Below are 15261 nucleotides of genomic sequence, written 5' to 3'. Positions count from 1 at the left end.
GTGTCCAAATTGACCACAATTAAAGCAAGGGCCTGAGAAATGGGGTATATTCTTTCCTACTCTTAATCCAGCCATAGCCTGAGCTAAAAGAGTTGCCTTATGTAAGTTACCTCCAATGCCATCGCAATCCTTAATATATTTAGCTAAATGAGCCGTCCCTCTCAGGGGTCTAATAGCAGTTTAACACTCTGCATTAGCATTTTCTTATGCAGGAAGCTGTATTACAACATCCTGAGCCGTTTTATCAGTAATGGCTTTATACACAGCCTCTTGGAGCCGAGCAATAAAATCAATATATGGTTCTTTAGGTCCTTGACGGATAGAACTGACAGAAGGATATTTTTCGCCTGTAACATTTATCCTTTCCTATGCCCGTAAGCACACAAAGCGCAGCTGAACAATGGCAGCATCCTCCATTACTGCTTGATTTCTCTAATCGACCCCAGTTAGGGCCAACTCCCATTAACTGTTCAAAGGAAACAGGCACAGGTGGCTGTGCTTGTATGTTTTCCCTTGCCTGAGTTTGAGCTTCATCAGCCCACTAGGTTTTAAACTGCAAATACTGAGATAGGGTGAGAACAGATTTTTGTCAAAGTATCCCAGCCACATGGTATTAATCTATTATCAAGAGCCATATTTTTAAATAGAGTTTGCACAAAAGGAGAGTTCGGTCCGTATTGACTAATGGCTTGCTTAAATTCCTTTAGTAACTTAAAAGGAAAAGTGGCCAGTTAACTGTATTGTCTTCTCTGCTGGATGATAGTAACAGGAAATTGCCATGCTTCAAGGTCTCCCTCGGCTCTAGCTTTATGAATAGAATTTTCTATAGCATCACCAATTGCTCCAGGTTTTAATATTGTAACTATAGGAGTAGTAAGTTTTTCAGCTAATTCATCTTCTCACCCATTAAGAGGAGAGAGAGGAGGTGGCCATTCACTTAATTTAGCAGGGGGCGCCGACGGGCTAGTAAAACGTACTTTTTTAAGTTTTCCTTTAATCTCCTCTGGTAGCTGCTCCTCACACTCAGAATCTGAAGTTAGTTTTTTACACTCATCCTCCTCTTCCTCATCTCAATCTGCCTCATCATCTGTTTGAAATGGCTCAAGAGCTGCCTTTATTAGCGCCCACATGACCAAACAGAAACTGGAATATCTGCTCCCTCTTTATACGCCTTTTTAAAATCTCTGCCGATTCTCTCCCATTCATCCAACTCCATAGTCGCTTGTTCCGGAAGCCATGGGCAAAACTGCTTTACTGTACTAAAGAGTGATAACAAATTCTGAGTACTAACTTTCACTCCCCCTCTTCGTAATAAATGCCTTAAGAAATTTAAATAAGGCCGGGCGCGGTGGCTCACACCTGTAATCCCAGCACTTTGGGAGGCCGAGGCGGGCGGATCACGAGGTCAGGAGATCGAGACCGTCCTGGCTAACACGGTGAAACCTCGTCTCTACTAAAAAAAAAATACAAAAAATTAGCTGGGCGCGGTGGCGGGTGCCTGTAGTCCCAGCTACTCAGGAGGCTGAGGCAGAAGAATGGCCTGAACCTGGGAGGCAGAGCTTGCAGTGAGCCGAGATCGTGCTGCTGCACTCCAGCCTGGGCGACAGAGCAAGACTCCATCTCAAAATAAATAAATAAATAAATAAATAAATAAATAAATAAATTTAAATAAGCAGAATGTCTGCTTTCACTTTATCCCATTGTTACCCTGGTTCTTCCGAGCGCTCAGCTTTCCTGCCGAGCTTCTTTTAGACGCCTTTGGGTGTCCTTTGACGATGCGTTCTCCGCTTTCACACGCTCTAGCGTTCCTTCACCAGGGTCTTTGTCACCCCACGTTGGGCAGCCAGGAATGTTGGGGTGATCAGACCCAACACCAGGTCATGGGGGCAACAAAGTCTGGCGGAGTCAAAGGAATTAGAAAAAGACAGTTTGAGAGAGAAAGTAGCACCAGGGGGCCATCGCCAGTGTTGAGGCTGTGAAGACCCCCAGCTCTGGGAGCCCACGGTATTTATTGGTGCTCAAAGAAACAGGTGGTGAGGATGTGGGGGTTGAAAAGAAAGTGTATCAAGTGAAGGAGAAACATATGGCTGCTTGAGAGAATGGGAGTGCTAGAAGCAAGGAGCCAGCAAGTCTAACAGACATGCAAGCCCTGCCTCAGCTTCTCTCCCAACACTCAGCTTTTCTCCCAACGCTCAGCTTTTCTCCCAACAGCTTTCTGTTACCCACGTCTCTTAAAACCTAAACCCCTTTGCCGGGTGCAGTGGCTCACGCCTGTGATACCAGCACTTTGGGAGGCCGAAGTGGGCGGATCACCTGAGGTCAGGAGTTCAAGAGCAGCCCAGCCAACATGGTGAAACCCCATCTCTACAAACATACAAAAATTAGCTGTGCATGGTGGCGTGCACCTGTAACCCCAGCTACTGGGGAGGCTGAGGCAGGAGAATCGCTTTAACCTGGGCGAAGGAGGTTGCAGTGAGCCAAGATCACGCTATTGCACTCCAGCCTGGGTGACAGAGTGAGACTCTGTCTCAAAAATAAAAAAACCTAAACTCCTTAACTTGAATTCAAGGCTCTCCACATCAAGCCGGCCTCTCTCTGGGTTCACCTCCTGCTGCAATGGTGGATCACCCTGCACAAATCCACCATTCAGTGCCTTTGCCTTCTTTGTCACCCCCTCCACCTCAGCCTCTTTTGTCTCCTGTGTTCATTGTTCCCTTCAAATGGCATGTCCGCCTCCCGTCTACTGATGAAAGTCCCATGCCTTTTCCATAGCTCGGCTCAAATGCCCACTTACCTGTCTCAGCCCTCCTACCTGGTTGTGTGTGTAGTTTCTTTTTGTTTTGTTTTTGAGACGGAGTCTGGCTCTGTCGCCCAGGCTGGAGTGCAGTGGTGTGATTTTGGCTCACTGCAACCTCACCTTCCTGGGTTCAAGCAATTCTCCTGCCTCGGCCCGAGTAGCTGGGATTACAGGTGCCCACCACCTATTTTAGTAGAGACAGGGTTTCACCACGTTGGCCAGGCTGGTCACCTCAGCCTCCCAAAGTGCTGGGATTACAGGTGTGAGCCACCACGCCCGGTGGTTTTTTTTTTTTTTTTTGAGACACGGTCTTGCTCTGTCGCTCAGGCTGCAGTGGTGCGATTATGGTTCACTGCAACCTTGAACTCCTGGGGGCTCAAGTGATCCTCCTGCCTCAGCCTCCCAAGTTGCTGGGACTATGGACATGTATCACCACACCTGGCTAATTTTTGTAGTTCTTGTAGAGATGAGATCTTGCTATGCTGCTCAGGCTGGTTTTGACCTCCTGACCTCGTGTGATCCTCCTGCCTTGGCTTCCAAAGTGTTTGGATTACAGGCGTGAGGCACCACGCCTGGCCTGTGTGTTCTTTCACAGCAGACACCAGAACCCTTTCCTGTTCCCCAGTGCTGTGTCGATAACTGTGCGGCTGATTTAACTGAGAGAAAAGGTAGGAATTGTTTTCTGAAGCATTCTGAATGAGAAGGGAAACCTAATGAGTTTTGAATTTTATTGTGGCTAATACATTCGATGCATTATTAAGGTTTGACAACATGGTGACTGCCTATAAAGACTTCTGCAACCAGTGCCTGCAGCCTTCATTCCAAATGAACATTCTCGTGATGGCTCCAATGTTATAGACAAGCATTAACAGCCAAAAAGAAAAACAGAAATCTCCTTATGGTGTGAAAGTCCTCTCAGCTGCAGCTGCCCGCACGCCCAGAAGAGCCCTCCCAGCTGCAGAGGGTGATTTCAGTCCATGTCGACCCTCCTGCTTGTCTTTACAGCAGAATGAATTCTCTTTTGTCTCAGCCTTTCCCGATTCATGTTTTCTATCCTGAAAACAAAAAGACTGCAATTAGGCCCAGATGCCCAATCAGTGCTTTTCAAAGTGGTGAGAGGAGTTGGGAGCTCAATGGGAAGCCGAGCAGTTACACCAGCAGGCACTAGCCCGCAGGCCTCGGTCCCAGGTCAGCATCCTCTCCTCTTCCTAGAGTTTCTCCCAAGGCCGGCCTTGGACTCTCCCCTGCCCCTTCCTTACCTGTGTAGACTCTCATCCACACAAATCAGTTTATAGCATCTTAGGGCATTTCCTGGTACCTGATTCTATGAAGTTTAACATCTTCTTTTGTTGGCTCCTTCGGTGTCTGGCTGGCCTCAGTGATCATGTCTCGAATTTTCTGCAGGCAATCTGCCAGATTCCGGAACTGATAGCGGCTGCTCTCAGAGGTGAGGATCAACTCTCCTAACCTGTTGATCTTGTTTTTATGCTGCAGAGAACAAATGAAAAACTGGAGTCCTACAGAGTAAAGGTTTAAAAGCCACTGAGGGATTTCTAGGGAAAGAAAGGGATGGTGGTTACCATGATGGCTATCTTCTGCCGCACGGGCTCCGCGATCCACTCGGCAGTTGCCAAATGGAACCTGACTTCCGCCTTGGAATTCACTGTGGAGGAAAGGGAGAAGGGAGCATGGGTGCCTGAGACTTCCAGGAAGGATCAACCCCTGGGTGACCAGTGACCATTCTGAAACAAAGGGAGGCCAGACACCTAACCATGTACATTGTAGCCTATGTCCAAGTTGGCTATGAACAAGCCTGCAAAGACAGTGAGGCACTTTTGGGCAAAAATAGACTTCCAGTAACTAAGCACCCAGTGCTTCTCTTACAGTTTTACTGGGTTCAAAAAAAAAAAAAAAAATGGAGGGAATGGGTTGCACCAGAATGAAAGAAACCTGTTCTTGGAGCTGGCTGCCACCTCACACTGTGATTTCTCTTTGTTTAGACTCACAAGCCGATCCTAGTCCTAGCAACCCACAGCTGAATGTCTGAGAATCAGACCACATTCAAAAGAATAAAGAGGATTATTATAAGCTGGCAGTATTAAAGCTTCTGCTGAAAAATCCCTTTATTCCATATGAACACAAACACAGAGCTCCTCAAGCCCATCTCCCAGCTACATTTTAAAGCAAAAGAAAGCAACAAGGCACCCCGTACCTTTGTTCACGTTCTGCCCCCCAGGACCACTACTCCGACAATAAGATATTGTCAAGCGATCTGTAAAACAGAAGAAAGTACACACGCAAAACTGATTACCTCATGGCAAATGTGCATACTGCTAATTAACTATCAACACAGCTATCGCTATTATATATCTTTCTCCTTCAATGACTTTTTTTTTTTTTGAGACAGAGTCTCGCTTTGTCGCCCAGGCTGGAGTGCTATGGCGCAATCTCGGCTCACTGCAACCTCCGCCTCCCAGATTCAAGCAATTCTCCTGCCTCAGCCTCCTGAGTAGCTGAGATTACAGGCGTGTGCCACCACACCCGGCTAATTTTTGTATTTTTAGTAGAGACGGGGTTTCACTATGTTGGTCAGGCTGGTCTCAAACTCCTGACCTCGTGATCCACCCGCCTCGGCCTCCCAATCAATGACTTTTATATATAGTCATCCCTCAGTAGCTGTGGGGGATTGGCTCTAGGACTCCTGTGGATACCAAAATCTGTGAATGCACAGTCCCTGATATAAAATGGTGTATTTGTAAATAACCTGCACACATCCTCCTGCATACTTACAACCATCTCTAGATCACTTATAACACCTAATACAATATAAACAGTATAAACACTATGTAAATAGTTGTTATACTGTATTGTTTAGGGAATCATGAGAAGAAAAAAATTCTCCACAAGCTGCAACCATCCTTTTTGTTCTTTTTCAAAATTTTTTTTTTTTTCAGACAGAGTCTCACTCTGTCACCCAGGATGGAGTGCAGTGATGCAATCAAAGCTCACTGCTGCGATCATAGCTCACTGCAGCCTCAAACTCCTGAGCTCAAGTGATCCTCCTGCCTCAGCCTCCCAAGTAGCTAGGACTACAGGCATGTACCACCATACCCTGCTGAATATTTTTTAAAAAAATTTTTTTGTAGTTATGGGGTCTTGTTATGTTGCCCAGGCTGGTCTCAAACTTCTGGTCTAAAGTAATTCTCCCAAAGTGTTGGGGTTACAGGTGTGAGCCACTGTGCCCAGCCTCTTTTTCAAATATATTTGATCCACAGTTGGTTGATTCCATGGATGTGGAACTCACAGATACAGAGGGCCAACTATATATATAAATGTAACATTCAGATCAGTGAAGCTGGAGATTATTCACAGATGTCAAAACTGAAATTAGAGCAAGTAACTTTCTCAAAGTCACACAGACAGCAAAGAAAGTAAAATCAGGGCCGGGCACGGTGGCTCACGCCTGTAATCCCAGCACTTTGGGAGGCCGAGGCAGGCGGATCACGAGATCAGGAGATGGAGACCATCCTGGCTAACACGGTGAAACCCCGTCTCTACTAAAAATACCAAAAATTAGCTGGGCGTGGTGGCGGGCGCCTGTAGTCCCAGCTACTTGGGAGGCTGAGGCAGGAGAATGGCGTGAACCCGGGAGGCAGAGGTTGCAGTGAGCTGAGATCATGCCATTGCACTCCAGCCAGGGCAACAGTGTGAGACTCCATCTAAAAAAAAAAGAAAGTAAAATCAGGACTTGGCTGTCTGCTTCTACTCCTGTACATTCCACCTGTATCTGCTGCCCTCACTTTTTGCTGCTTGTTTTCTGTTTTAAAGCAAGGATTATTTCAAAAGTTCAAACTAAGGGACAGAGTTAGTTTCATCCAAGATGTGGTGGATGTGGACTCTCAACAGACTATAAGCTCCAAGAGGGCAGGACTGTGTCTAATTCATGGTGTGTTCATAGGTGTTCCTTGGGCCTAGCTCACAGTTAGTGTTAAAACATCTGTTGGATATATGAGGAGCTGGGAGCTCTAGCTTCAAACACTGGCTCAATCACGAAGTGACCATGATCTTGGCAAAGTCTCACTGTTTTTCTGGGTCTAATTTTTGTTTTTAATCTGTAAAATGAGGTTTAATCCTTCCCTTTTTATAATTAATGAAAAGCAGTCTTGTTGGGTCTGAGGAATGTAGGGAAGGCATTATATTGGGAAAATTTCAAAAACTGCAAGAAGTTTGGGTGGCAAGGAACTGTGGCACCGCGGTGGCAGAGCTGGTCCCAGGGAGCAGTGGTGACTCATCACCGCGGTGGCAGAGCTGGCCCCAGGGAGCAGTGGTGACTCATCACCGCGGTGGCAGAGAGCTGGCCCCAGGGAGCAGTAGTGACTCATCTTGGGACTGCTTTTAAGAGGATTTCCTCCTGTGGGAAAACCGAATTCCATCCACTTTCTGACTAGGTAACAGGCACACGTGCCACTGCAGGGGAACAGTTCTGCCATGGTGATTGCTGGCAACCTTGCACATGGGCAAAGCTTGAGCTGCAGCTGACCAAAGTCTTCATAGGAATGGAACGCTTCGGGATCCATGAGTGTGGGAGGCTGGTGAGGAGCTACTACCGAGCTACTGCCCACTTGCCTGCCTGTCTCCCCCTAGGAGGCTGTCACAAGACACTTCTCTTCGCCTCCAGTTCTGATGAGATAGGAGGCCTTCTGCCTCCTCCCCTACACACATGCACCCCTTAGGGCACAGCTTCATTTTTTTTTTTGAGACAGCGTCTCACTCTGGCACCCAAGCTGGAGTCCAGTGGCACAATGACGGCTCACTGCAGCCTCAACATCCCAGGCTGAAGCGAACATCCCGGGCTCAAGGGATCCTTCCACCTCAGCCTCTCAAGTAGCTGAGACTACAGGCGGGCACAGCTTCAAGCTACAAAACTGCTTCACTGCAGCATGGTATTTGCTCCTCAGCCACAGGGTGTCCTGTCCCTTGGGTTGTGGTCATCTGGCCTCTGTTTCAGAGTCATCTTGAGCAAGGGCCACAGGGAGCCAGCACCTTTGGCTGCTCTTCCTCACACTGTCTATGGAAGTCATACACTCTCCGAATCTAAAAAAGGCTCATTGTTTCTTTACAGGCTGTAACTGTTAGGCCTTCCTTATGCTTGACAGGTAAAAAATTTTACAGTTATGCAAATGGTTTATTTACATGGAAATGTCTCTCACTCTTGTCTCTCAGCCACCAAGTTTGTCTTATCTCTCTATTCCTTCAGGCAGTCACTGTATCCAGGGTGTTCCTTTCAGATATAGATATCTCTCTACACAGATAGGGATATAAATATAGATAGAGATATATTGATACAGATATTCAGAAATAGATATTTCAGGCTGGGCACGGTGGCTCACACCTGTAATCCCAGCACTTTGGGAGGCTGAGGTGTGCAGATCATGAGGTCAGGAGATCGAGACCATCCTGGCTAACATGGTGAAACCCCGTCTGTACTAAAAAATACAAAAAATTAGCCGGGCATGGTGGTGGGAACCTGTAGTCCCAGCTACTCGGGAGGCTGAGGCAGGAGAATGGTGTGAACCTGGGAGGCGGAACTTGCAGTGAGCTGAGATCGGGCCACTGCACTCCAGCCTGGGCGACAGAGCGAGACTCCATCTCAAAAAAAAAAAAAAAAAAAAAGATATTTCAGAGATATAGATATGTAAAAAACAAATGGTAGCTTATAAACTCTCCTGTGTCTTCCTCTTTCAATTCATCTATTGTAAAGAGTGCTCCACGTCATGAGAATGTTAAGAGCTCTACACTCACGTGGCACATGGCACAGTACAATGCGACTGGCCACACCATCATTTATTTGCTATTCTAAATAATGCTGCAAAGATTCTACTTCTGTACACCCGAGATAGTCTCTTTACTTTAATTGGGCTGGAGAGATCTGGAAGGAACGTGTGAGGGATGAGAGAAATGACTGATTTTTTTTTTTTTCGTCTGAGACAGAGTCTCGCTGTGTCGCCCAGGCTGGAGTGCAGTGGTGCAATCTCAACTCACCACAACCTCCGCTTCCCAGGCTCAAGTGATTCTTGTGCCTCAGCCTCCCGAGTAGCTGGGATCACAGGCGCCCACCACCACACCCGGCTAATTTTTGTATTTTTATTTATTTATTTTTGAGACAGAGTCTTACTCTGTTGCCCAGGCTGGAGTGCAATGGCAGGATCTCAGCTCACTGCAACCTCTGCCTTCTGGGTTCAAGCAATTCTTCTGCCTCAGCCTCCCGAGTAGCTGGGATTATAGGCCCTCGCCACCACACCCGGCTAATTTTGTATTTTTAGTAGAGATGGGGCTTTGCCATGTTGGCCAGGCTAGTCTTGAACTCCTGACCTCAGATGATCCAGCTGCCTTGGCCTCCCAAAGTGTTGGAATTATAGGCGTGAGCCACTGCGCCTGGCCTAATTTTTGTATTTTTAGTAGAGATGGGGTTTCACCATGTTGGCCATGCTGGTCTCAAACTCCTGGCCTCAAGTGATCTACCCACCTTGGCCTCCCATATTGTTGGGATTACAGGTATGAGACACCATGCCCGGCCAACAGGCATGATTTTTTTTTTTTAAATTTTTAATTTTTTCCAGATAGAGTTTTGCTCTCGTTGCCCAGGCTGGAGTGCAATGGCACAAACTCGGCCCACTGCAACCTCCACCTCCTGGGTTCAAGCGATTCTCCTGCCTCAGCCTCCCAAGTAACTGGGATTACAGGCACATGCCACCACGCAGCCAACTGATTTTTCAGAAAACAAAATTACTTACCTAGAGGGATGTCACTGTCGGCTTGCTTTGCACCATCCTGTAATGTAATGTACACAGTGTCAAATAAATATTACCTGCTGGGTGACTCCTAACTGGTTCAAGGCAACAAAGAAATGATGTAAAGCCACAACACAAACATTGTACATTAGTATTTTCAGGTCCCCTGCAAAATGATATCACGATGACAGAAAAAGCACCCTCAGACTCCAGAGGTACCACCTCAGAAACACTCCTCTACGAAAATGGATCTGATGTCTCCAGCCTTCCCTGCTCTAGCCTTAGCTAGTGTCAGGCACCATCAGAGGCCTGGCTCCAGCGGGAGGGGGAGCCACAGTGCACATGCATCAGGGAACCTCCAAAAGCAACACCCTCTGTCAACCTGGAGCAACAAGCCTGGTGGGCCACCCTGTTCTTTCCGGGGCCACAGGAGACTCCCACACAAGGCAGTCCACCTTGGACAGTGACTATAATTGCACCCTGAGGGTTTCTGTCAAACTAACTACTCACTCCAGGACTTCTCACCTCCATGTCTCTCTCTCTGTTGCTGTTCCTCAAGCAGCAACGCCCTTCAGCCTTAAATCTTTGTATCCACAAGGCCCAGTGCAAATGCCACCCACTCTGAGGCTTTTCTGGCCCTCCAGGCTCAAAGCATCAGTATCCTCAGGTGCACTCCCCCTGACTGCCTTCATTTTTTTTTTTTTGAGATGGAGTCTCGCTCTGTAGCCCAGGCTGGAGTACAATAGTGCGATCTCAGCTCACTGCAACCTCCGCCTCTTGGGTTCAAGTGATTCTCCTGCCTCAGCCTCCTGAGTAGCTGGGATTACAGGCGCATGCCACCATGCCTAGCTATTTTTTTTTTTTTTTTTTTTTTGTATTTTTAGTAGAGATGGGGTTTCACCATGTTGGCCAGACTGGTTTCGAGCTCCTGACCTCAAGAGAGCTGCCCGCCTTGGCCTCCCAAAGTGCTAAGATTACAGGCGTGAGCCACCACACCCAGCCTGTCTTCATTTCTTTTATCTTAGAATTATTTGGGAGTTGGCCGGGTGCAGTGGCTCACGCCTGTAATCCCAGCACTTTGGGAGGCCGAGACGGGTGGATCACTTCAAGTCAGGAGTTGGAGACCAGCCTGGCCAACATGGTGAAACCTCCCCTCTACTAAAAATACAAAATTAGCTAGGCATGGTGGCACACACCTGTAATCCTAGCTACTGGGGGAGGCTGAGGCAGGATTGCTTGAACCCAGGAGATGGAGGTTGCAGTGAGCTGAGATCAGGACACTGCACTCCTGCCTGGGACACTGCACTCCAGCCTGGGTGACAGAACGAGACTGTCTCGGAAAAAAAGAAAAAAGAAAAAGAAAAAGAATTATTTGGGGGTGAAACCCTTATCCTACTCCACCTGTCTGCAGCACTGAAGATCATGGGCCACACCCTCCTTCCTGAAGCATGTTCCTTCTGTTCCTTCTGAAATTTTCCTCTTACCTTCCTAGGACTCTTTCTCACTCTCCTTTGCTAGCTCTTTGCAACTTTTAAACACTGACATGCCCTTGAAATACTTCTCTCTCTCTCCTCTTTCTTTCTCTAGAATACTTCATCTATGCTGATGAAAAGAGCCTGTTTTTTGTTTTTGTTTTGAGACGGAGTCTTAAGGTTGTCGCCCAGGTTGGAGTGCAGTGGTGCAATCTCGGCTGACTGCAACCTCTGCCTCCTGGGTTCAAGCGATTCTCCTGCCTCAGCCTCCTGAGTAGCTGGGACTACAGGCGTGTGCCACCACGCCCGACTAATTTTTGTATTTTTAGTAGAGACGGGGTTTCGCCATGTTGGCCAGGCTGGTCTCGAACTCCTGACCTCAAGTGATCTACCCTTGGCCTCTCAAAGTGCTGGGATTATAGGCATGAGCCACTGCGCCTGGCCAGAAAATAGCCTGTTTTTGACATCCAACTTTCTGGCTCAAACTCAAACCTTTCTTCTCAACTCCACACCCATATACCCAACTGCTACTCAACGTCTCTTCTCAGATGTCTAATGGACTCAAACCTTAAGCTGCCTCAGAGGACTTCCCTTACTAATAATCTGAGGTAGCCTCAGCACTTTGTTGCAGCACCCTGGCCTATTCATTACACTACTTCTCACTACCTGATATTTTCCCTATTTGTTTACTGTCTGCTCCTTCCATTAGAATTAAGCTCCATGAAGGAGAGAGATCCTGTATTTTGTTTATCATGGCTGTATATGCTAGACTCAAGTAGTAGTAGACACAGTAGATATATAATAAACATTTTATTGAATGAATGAACAAACAAATGAATGCTATTGCCACTCTCTCATCTCAGTTAATAGCAACTCAATCCTTTCACTGCTCAAGGCCCCAGACTTGGCTGGGCATGGTGGCTCACGCCTGTAATCCCAGCACTTTGGGAGGCTGAGGCGAGCAGATCATTTGAGGTCAGGAGTTTGAGACTAGCCTGGCCAACATGGTGAAAACCCTGTCTCTACTAAAAATGCAAAAATATGAGCCGGGCATGGTGGTGCATGCCTGTAATCCCAGCTACTCGGGAGGCTGAGGCACAAGAATCACTTGAACCCAGGAGGCGGAGGTTGCAGTGAGCTGAGATCACGCCACTGCACTCCAGCCTGGATGACAGAGTAAGACCCTGTCTCAAAAAAAAAAAAAAAAAAAAAAAAGGCCTGGCGCGGTGGCTCACGCCCGCGATCAAGACCAACCTGGCTAATACGGTGAAACCCCCTCTCTACTAAAAAAAAAAAAAAAAAAAATTAGCCGGTTGTAGTGGTGGGCGCCTGTAGTCCCAGCTACTCAGGAGACTGAGGCAGGAGAATGGCGTGAACCCGGGAGGCGGAGCTTGCAGTGAACAGAGATTGCGTCACTGCACTCCAGCCTGGGCGACAGAGTGAGACTCCGTCTCAAAAAAAAAAAAAAAAAAAAAAAAAAAAAAAGGCCCCAGACTTCAATTCCTCTTCTATTCTCACTTCTCACATCCAATCAATTAGCAAATCTTGCAGGCTTTCTTTCCAAAATATGTCTAGGATCTGACCAATTCTCATGACTCCTACTGCTTCCACCCTGCTTATCATCTCTTGCCCTATATTGCAATCTCCTTACTTGTCTCCCTGATCTTGGCATCCTCTATCTGTTCTCTGTAAGGCTCTCTGAGTGATCCTTGTAAAACTAAGATAATTCCACTCTGCTTCAAGCTCTCCAATGGGTCTCCCTTGCGTTCAGAGGAAAGGCTGGAGGCCATTAAGTCCTAGTAACAGGCCTTTCCCCAGCCATCCCTCTCTTTGGCTTTCTCTCCTGACCCCTGCTGAGCCACACCTGGGGATTGCTACTGCCTTCAGGTTATTGCACTTTCTCTTCCCTCTGCCTAGGATGCTCATCTGCCCCCTATTCTCATGACTTGCTGTCTGGCTTCTTCCAGGTCGTTATTCAAATGTCACCTCATTGACAGCGTTCCTAGACAATCTTACTTAAAATTGCAACCCTACTTCCTACCTCTGGCACTACTTCTTCCTTCTTGGCTTTATCTTCTGCAAAGTACTACCTCACACATTCTATATTAGTCATTTACTTACTGCTTGTCTCCCTCCACTAGAACATAAGCTCCACAAGCTTTAGAATTTCCATTTTGTTTGCTACTCCATCCCCTAGCCTAGCACAGCTTTTGTTGAGTGAGTGAGTGAATTAATGAACAAATGAATGGATATTCTTTTCCAGTCCTGTAAGTGGAAGCTCAATGGGTTTGGGGGGGTCTTATATCTCTTGCTCCGGGGCTTGATTCAATGCCTGCACACAGCGGGCTAAATAAATGCATCCTGAAGGAACGATCGAGAAGCTGTTTTATTCGCGCGTCCTGGGGTTACTAGAGACAATGGACACTGTAACGTCCCAAAGGGTAGCAAACAACTTGGCAGCCTCTTGCCTTTATTGTCCGCCTTGGAGGGCCAGAATGCCCATATTTCCCCTTGGGACTGGAATTTGGTCTTGAGGGCCAAGGACACGAACGTAGAAAAGCTGGCAGCCTCGAAAGAAGCATACCCAGCCGGCCTTCCGGGCTCCTGCACATCTCGCGCTACAGCGAGCACCCCACTCCCGGCCAGGTTAGCGCGGACAGCCAGCCCCCTCCCGCGGCGACCATCACGTAGCCCCCCGACGTAACTCCACATCCGGCCAATGGGCCTGGGGTTCCTAACGTCACCCAGCAGCCTGACAAAACGCCCCTTCCGTCCAGTCCTTCCCGGCTCACCGGGACCCTCCAGGCGGTGTCCGAGCCCTGAGATTCGGGGTAGAGCTTGTCCAGGCTGTAGATGCTCTTGAACTCAGTGCCGTCCTTCTGCTTGTGCAGCGCCCGGCGTGGGCACCGTGCGGGCGGTGGGAGCAGCCAGACTCCGGCTCGGCTCAGGCCCCAGCGCAGGCACCTGGTGGCCGCCATGCTCAGGTCTTGCGACTGCTTCCGGCTGGCGCTTCCTCCCCGCGGTCCGCAAACTCGAGCCGCCCTCAAGCTTTGGTTCCGCGCAGTTTCTAGGTCCCGCCGAGGGGAGGCGGCAAGCTGGGGTCCCGCCGATGCTTTCTGGCCGGCCGCCTCCGGGAGGCCTGGTTGGCTGGGGAAGACGGTGGCCAGAGAGCGAGCTGCTACCGGAAGAGTGCCCCGATCTTGTGTCCCCCAGAAACACCACTTCTCTGCTTTCAGAGTCCGTGCCCTCCGCCTGGACCGCCCACTGCCCAATTCAAACAGCAGCGAGGCCTGCCCGGCCAGCCTGGGGCATCTCCCGCCCCGCGCTTCCCAGCCCCTTTACTCTGCTCTAATTTATCTTTTTTCTCTTCCTTTACAAAAATCACTCAGTCCTAATTGTCTAATTGCTGTCTCCTAGCCGGAATGTGAGCTCCAGGAGGGCACCGGCTCAATGCTATATCCCCAGCACCCAGAACATGGCACATCGTGGGCACCCCATGAGTACTGATAAAATGAATTCTGTAGGAATGTATTTTTGAAAGTTGGGTTCTGGTAGTGCTGAGTTTTAGGAACGCCAGGCTCTTTTTACAAGGCAGCCTATGAGCAAATTCCCCGCTGAGCACGTGTGTGTACTGGCTTATACCCAGCAGCTCTGCAGGACAAATACCAGATGGGAGGAGAAGGCAGGCCACCGAAAGAAATGTTTGCAAAACCTGGAACATCGTCCCCCGCCCTTCAGCTTTATGGAGCAAGATGATGCTTTCTTCCAGCCAGGAGAGAGGGGGTCCCTCGGGAGGTAGGGAGAGAATTCAGAGAACTGCCGGCTAACTAGAACCCTTTCATAGCGCTGGTAAGGGATGAACTACAGACAAGTTCCAATTCTGAAAAAGGTTCACAGTAGAGCAAGCAGTGTTTGAAAACAGCTAAACCTTAGTTAAGTTACTGTGTTGAGAGGCTATGTGGTAAATGGAAACAAAGCTAAATAAATGTTCATAATTATTAGTAATGCTAGTGATTGTTTCTTAATGAAGAGTTCTATTTTTAGGAACAAGCATAATTATCTAGAAAAATGTGCCCCCGGGGATGCTGGCTGATTGAAACAGGAGATTGTCATCACACCAAGCTTTTACCATCTCCGCATTATGGCTACAGCAAATCTTTAAGAAGGAATAAACCACTTTCTAAGCACTGGCTTTATAAGC

General features: G+C 48.1%; 1 protein-coding gene across 2 annotated transcripts; it reads right to left on the bottom strand.

Annotated features, from left to right (window-relative positions):
• Nucleotides 1-3511: 3511 nt before the first annotated feature.
• On the bottom strand, nucleotides 3512-14529 carry MRPL58 (mitochondrial ribosomal protein L58). Of its 2 annotated transcripts, none has more exons than XM_003813315.7 (6): nucleotides 13853-14499; nucleotides 9592-9628; nucleotides 5010-5069; nucleotides 4378-4460; nucleotides 4116-4285; nucleotides 3512-3852 (listed from the first exon to the last, which is right to left on the bottom strand). In XM_003813315.7, the coding sequence occupies exons 1-6, from the start codon at nucleotides 14036-14038 to the stop codon at nucleotides 3768-3770; spliced, it is 621 nt and encodes a 206-aa protein (XP_003813363.3). In that variant the 5' UTR covers nucleotides 14039-14499; the 3' UTR covers nucleotides 3512-3767. The 2 variants fall into 2 exon arrangements, with proteins under 2 accessions (XP_003813363.3, XP_014197712.3); XM_014342226.5 differs by having other exon boundaries at nucleotides 3694-3847; nucleotides 13853-14529.
• Between the last annotated feature and the right edge of the window lie 732 nt (nucleotides 14530-15261).

This window comes from Pan paniscus, chromosome 19 (assembly GCF_029289425.2).
Source record: "Pan paniscus chromosome 19, NHGRI_mPanPan1-v2.0_pri, whole genome shotgun sequence".
Lineage (NCBI taxonomy): Eukaryota > Metazoa > Chordata > Mammalia > Primates > Hominidae > Pan > Pan paniscus.
Note: the sequence above shows the minus strand (reverse complement) of the source record. Positions and strands in the feature narration are given on the sequence as shown.